The sequence below is a fragment of the Andrographis paniculata genome, unplaced genomic scaffold, assembly GCF_009805555.1.
Source record: "Andrographis paniculata isolate CXL003 unplaced genomic scaffold, ASM980555v1 Contig38END, whole genome shotgun sequence".
NCBI classification, from domain to species: domain Eukaryota; kingdom Viridiplantae; phylum Streptophyta; class Magnoliopsida; order Lamiales; family Acanthaceae; genus Andrographis; species Andrographis paniculata.
The window spans coordinates 2,546,590-2,552,593 of NW_026137571.1; the positions used below are offsets into that span (position 1 = coordinate 2,546,590).

The 6,004-nt window shown below is 35.0% G+C and overlaps 1 protein-coding gene across 1 annotated transcript; it reads right to left on the reverse strand.

Moving 5' to 3' along the window:
• Positions 1-2,023: 2,023 nt before the first annotated feature.
• Positions 2,024-5,767, reverse strand: LOC127251000 (uncharacterized). Its single transcript, XM_051274515.1, has 3 exons — positions 4,773-5,767; positions 4,346-4,472; positions 2,024-2,558 (listed from the first exon to the last, which is right to left on the reverse strand). Exons 1-3 carry the CDS (start codon positions 5,520-5,522, stop codon positions 2,041-2,043), a joined length of 1,395 nt encoding a protein of 464 aa, XP_051130472.1. The 5' UTR covers positions 5,523-5,767; the 3' UTR covers positions 2,024-2,040.
• Positions 5,768-6,004: the final 237 nt, after the last annotated feature.

The following is a 6,004-nucleotide window of genomic DNA, read 5'->3' on the forward strand; positions in this document are numbered from 1 at the left end:
ACACTTCGACCCGACCCAAACCTATCGAAACCCGGATCCTGTGCCCTCGGTTAGACCCGATTGAGTGATGAATTGGATGATGGGTTCGATTGGCCTGAACCGCCCTGGACTGCCCTCAAATCGGTCCAAGGGGTCTTATATATATTTTGCTTCCCGGTTCACTGGACAGATGATCTCTCACTCATTCACATCGCGATATTCACTCTCTGGAGCCCTAGCTTCTCCGACGAACGCGATTGACCTGTCCTTGGCATTCCGGCGAGTTTGGCCATCGGAACTTGAAGTTCATCCACCGTGGTTGTATTACAGCTTGTTCTAAAGTTGTTCTTCGGTTTGGAATTCTCGATTCTGTCTTTATGAGCTGTTCGTGGTGTAATTGATTGTCCGCGATGATTTAGGCTTAGAATCTTGAGATTTGTTTCGATTAGGTTGTTAATCGCGCTGATTGTGCGTTTCTGTGGATTTCGGTAGTGTATGGGTCGTGGTTGTGTGTATATGTTGCTATTCGGTTGGAATATTGGGTAAAGTGAGTCCGAACTCCTTCGATTTTGAAAGTATATAAAAGATTCGATGTTTCTTGTTTCGTATGTGTTCGATTAATTGTAAACTACAAGTATTAGATCCTAATTTCGATTACAATTTTCCAATTAAAATAATTTTTATATAAAAATTAATTATTTTTAATTTATAAAAGTAAAACTATAATATAATAAAATATTATAATATAATTAATAAATAATCAAAATATATTTATTTGTGTAAAATGCATAATAAATTTTTAAGGGCATATAAGGAATAAAAAAAATTTTACACAAAAAACTATTTCAAAACGCTGGGTAAGTTAGTTTTTCAGAAATTAGTTTTTTGGTCCAAAAAACTATTCCAAAAAGCTAATTTACCAAATACCTAAATTAGCTTTTTGACTAGTCAAACAGCTAAAAATTGTTCAATAAGCTAAAAACTCTTCAAAAAGCTATTTGCCAAACACCCCCTTAGTCAAGCTAAAACTAAAATCCAATTCAATTGGTCCATTTTATAATAAATGAGTTTACAATACAAATGGTAAGAGCAACTTAACCTATAATTTTATTTTTTTTTTTTTTTATTTTTTTTATGATGTGGGAGTTCGCAATCGCTACCCGAAAGTGTATATGGGTAACCCCCGACCGAACCTAATACCCTGCAAACGAAATTTTTTTTAATGCTTTTGATTTCACAAAGATTAACCAAATTACTACTATTTTTTTTACTTATCATACTATTTTTTTTATTAATATTTTTGATAAATTTTCTATAATACTTTTATTTGTACTTTTTACATATCTCATATTTACATTAAAATACTACTTCATTCATCACATAATTAAGTATTCATTTATTTTTTAAGTGTTGATATTTGAATATTAATTATTATATCAAAACATATTAGAAATAAAAAAAAAAGGCAAAAAAAGCTTATATTAGTGTCTCATAATACCAATATAATGATATTTGTACAAAAAAATTATACAAATATAAAAAATATTTTTAATATTAAGTACCTCCGTCCCGCAAAAAGAGTACCATTTATTTTTTAGACGTAAATTTTTGAATAATAGTATTATATTGGTTTATAGTGGAATAGACAAAATTGCCCCTATTAGATTGTGTGATAAAAAATTAATGGTATTTGTATAATATATTGCAAGTTGTAAGGGTATTAATTATGTTAGATATGTACTACAATTACTAAATTAGAAAATTATATCTTTTTTTTTTAGACGAACAAAAATAAAAAAATGAGATCCTTCTTATGAGACGAATGAGGTATAATAATACGAATAGTAAATAGATAGTTTGTAATGAAACAAAAGAGTATTATTTTTAAATTTTCTTCCATTTTCAAAAATATATACGGGTCAAAATTAAATTAAAATACTATAAAGTAAACAAAAACATTTTTGTCATGAAATAGATACACAACATTATTACAACCTATACACACACACTATACCCACCCACCCCCTCCCCCTCCCCCTCTTCTCTACCAAAACATTAATCCTACACAAGACTCTCCATGTAACAAAGTTCTTCCAAAAGCTCATCCACCACCACCCCACACACGGCGGCCTCCACCTCCGCCGCTGCCTCCTCGATTTCTCCGGCGAACTTCGTCCACCCGTCGGCCCCCTTCTTCCCCCTCATATCCAATCCCACCATCATATCGATCGTATCCAATTCGACCTCCTTCCACAAATCCAACCTCTCTCGGATTCTTCCGACCACCGCCGCCGCCGCCTCGCCGGAGCGGCACATCCTCTCGCCCTTCTCCTCCACTATCAAATCGCCGACAAGCTTCGTCATGCCGGGAGACGGAGCTGTCTGAATATCGGATTGGTCCAAAACTCGGGATACTAATAGGTCTACGCTTAGCGGCTTTTTGTCCACCGATTCGGAATCTTCCGGAAAATCATCCTCGCCGGATTCGTCAAGCAGCTTCTCGTCGTCGAGCTCCATCGGGCCGATGTCGGCGAGCTTCTCGAATCTTCGGAGCCTGAGTAAGAACTGCTCTTTGGCTCCTGGACAACATATGACAAATGTAAGGGAAGAAATTAGGAAGAAGTTAAAACAGGGGATTGATTAATTAATGCTAATGGTAAGGCCCCCCAATTAAATAATTATATGTTAGAAACTTTTGGTATCACTGATCAATAATACTATATCGATCCGTCTCTAAAAGTTTTATTTATTTATTTATTTTTTTACTTATTAATTATTATATTAAAATATAAACAAAAATTAAGAAAAAATTACACAGATACTTTAATTAGTGTCTTATAATACTAATAAAAGAATATTTGTACAAAAAATTATACAAATATAAAAATATTTTTAATGTTAAATACAATGACACAAAAAATAAATATGACCCTTGAAAACAAACAAAAAAAATAACTTTTTAAAATATATCAAATTAAATATTTTTTTTCACTCATAAAATATCACATCAAACACTCTGACTTTATAATATTTTCAAAATTCCAAAATTTCAACTTATTATTACTATTATTATTATTATTATTAATATTGGCAATAATGATAGGAGGTGAGGACAAACAGAGAAGAAAAGGGAAATATTACCCACCACTTAATTAAACAATGCTGAAATCTTATCATGTTACGACAAATTGAGGAAACATTACAAAAAGGGCAATCATAATAATAATAATAATAATAATAATAATAATAAACAGCTACTTATTATAAAAATTACTTAAATTTACTTCAAATATTCCCTCTCTACCCCGGTAAGTGTCTCATTTACGTTAGACACAAGAATTTATGAGAGATATAATTAATAAACGATTAAAAATATATTAGTAAAAATAATTATTATATAATAAAAATAATTTTATATTTAAATTAAAATTAGAATAACTATTTAGTCCCGTTAAAATTAATCTTTTTAATAAAATTAAAATGTATATTTTTTTATAAAAAAAATAACAAGATAAACGTGACAGATATTGAAAGATAAACACGAAAACATATATCAATTCAACATTTTATTATTATCAAACCTTAAATCCAATTTAAACTACAAACTATAAAAGACCACACCATTTGGTTCGATAAAATAAATAATACTGTACTAAAATATTTTTTTTAATATTCCAAACACTATAAAAAAATATTAATTTTGTAACAAGATTTTTTTGTTGTTAAATTCACTTTTTCCGTTACTAATGATATTAGAGACGGAATTTGAGATGAAATTACGTTAGCTACGTGAACTTTAAGAATAGAATTCCGTTACAAATATAATATTTTTTTTGTAGTGAAATTCCGCTGTTACTCTCTAGAGTATTATTTTTATAACTTGTATTTATCTTACTCAAAATATTTATTAAATAATTGCATATTGATACTAAAATATTTTAAATTTTTATATAAATTAGAAATATATTATTACATATGAGATTAATTTATACATAAATATCAAAATCTTACGTACATATTTACAAATACTTTGTTGACATAACTAATTTATTCAATATAAATAAATAAAAAATGATGAATTATTCCTTACGCTAAAAAGTTGAGTTTAGTTGTCCTAATGCGTTATCCGTCTGTCTCTCAATCACTAGTTTGTACTGTACTACTACAAACAACAATGGCAGCCGTACATGGAAAAATCAATCATCAGTAACCTCAACCAAGGTCCCCTCCAAGAACAGATTTTGAAAATGACACAGCAACAAACACATCCAGGACAACGACGACGACGAACCAACACACAACAAAATCATCTAATTAATTACTGTAATAAGAACACAGTCTGTAATATAAACGACTGCAAACTTACTCTGCACATTAGCGTAGCTGCTGCATTCGATTTCGCAGTCATCGTCGTCTTCATCGAAAACAGGCTCTAATACTGATACAGGACTCGACTGATCCTCCTTGTCTTCGTCTTCTTCGTTGCTTTCCTTCTGCAAACGTTGCAATGTATTGTAATGCTGTAAAACGACGCAGTTTTTGTCTTCTTGCTAAGGTTTGAGTAAAACAAAATCAAAGATGTGTCTTTTTGTGGGTAAAAATATAAAAGATTTTGGTGGCAGAAAAATCTGAGATACAGACAGACAAGTTTGATTCTTGTAAGAAAAAAAAATGGCGTGGGACTGTTCCCAGGGGCTTTTTCGTCATTTGGTTACCGACAAGTAAGTCAAACAACGTTAACACAGAATTCCATTAGAGCACTGAGTCACGAGTTGGAAAACAAATTTAATTACCTTGCTGACGTGGCGACGAGGGGACCCCGCCGGAGAACTGAACTCCGGCGTGCGCCGGCCGGTGGGAGACGGGCTTGGGTGGAACGAGAATTGGAAAGGGCTTACGCAAAATCGTTTTTCCGGCGGCCGGAAATTTTGCTCCGACCAGTCGGAACTGTAGCTGCTTGTGGACGCCTCGAAAGCCATGGATTTGATTTCATTCTCCGACGTCCATTCGGGGCTGCTGATCCGACGGTCACGGTGAGAGCACGATTTTGCAGCATTTTTGGTAAAATCGTTATCGGAGATAGCGCGCTTTTTGTTCTTGCTCCGGTCTCTAAGCCTTCTCAGGAACGATCCGAACGGCCCGAACCCGGGGGTTCGACCCGGGGATCCGGGTCTGGGTTTCTGGACCCTCAACGCCGCTTCTAGAAGGAGCGCGGCGGTGCGCGACGGAATGTGGAGGAACGCGGCGGCGCGTGTCGGGCTTTTCGCCGGCGAAGCCGGCCAATCGGCGAACGGCGATTTCCGAAGGTCCGGCGAGTTCTGGAACGCGAAGAAACAGGCGTGCCGGCAGAGAATACCGCCGCGGTTTCTGGATCCGTCGGCGATGACGACGGCCGGCTTCCGATTCCGGAGCTGCACCGCCGTCCTCTGCGACGGCGACGGTTTCTTGATCTGAGACCGCCTGTCGGCAATGTAGGTCTTCAGCTGAAACGGCTCCTGATCTTCCTGCAGCATCTCGAGCAGCGACGGATTCCGACGAGCCATCGGAGCCGGCGCCGGAATTCTTACAAACCCGGAAACAATCAGAAATCAAAATTTTGAAATAAAATAAATTATGGAGCTATCTTGATAAAGATGAGACGAGAGAGAGAGAGAGAGAGAGAGAGAGGGCGTGGGGTTTGAAAAAGGGAGATTTGAAAAGTGGGGGAGAAGGAAGATATCGACGTTTTCAAAATCCTACGAGGTTTAGAAAATCGAGAAAACCTCAATAAATAACCAACGTAATTACTAGTAGTAAATTTGATTCAACTATAATCCTTAATTGTGCAAAAAAGATTGGATTTTTATCCAAATTAGAATTCAAGAATGGAAATTAATTCAATTTAAACAAAATTGGATGTAGGATAGGCTTTAGGTGTAGGCAAATGATGATGTTGGATTCTCTCTCAGAGAATCTGTCACTTCAGTTGTAATACCACTACAAAGCTTAATCTACAGTGAAAATTCGCTGAATTAATGAAGTGACG

Excerpts from the sequence above, each read along its gene's own strand:
- LOC127251000 (XM_051274515.1), bottom strand. The coding sequence starts at position 5,522 with ATGGCTCGTCGGAATCCGTCGCTGCTCGAGATGCTGCAGGAAGATCAG. Across the intron at positions 4,473-4,772 it reads CTCGTCGCCACGTCAGCAAG|AAGGAAAGCAACGAAGAAGA; the intron begins GTAATTAAATTT and ends CAACGTTTGCAG. Across the intron at positions 2,559-4,345 it reads CAGCTACGCTAATGTGCAGA|GAGCCAAAGAGCAGTTCTTA; the intron begins GTAAGTTTGCAG and ends TATGTTGTCCAG.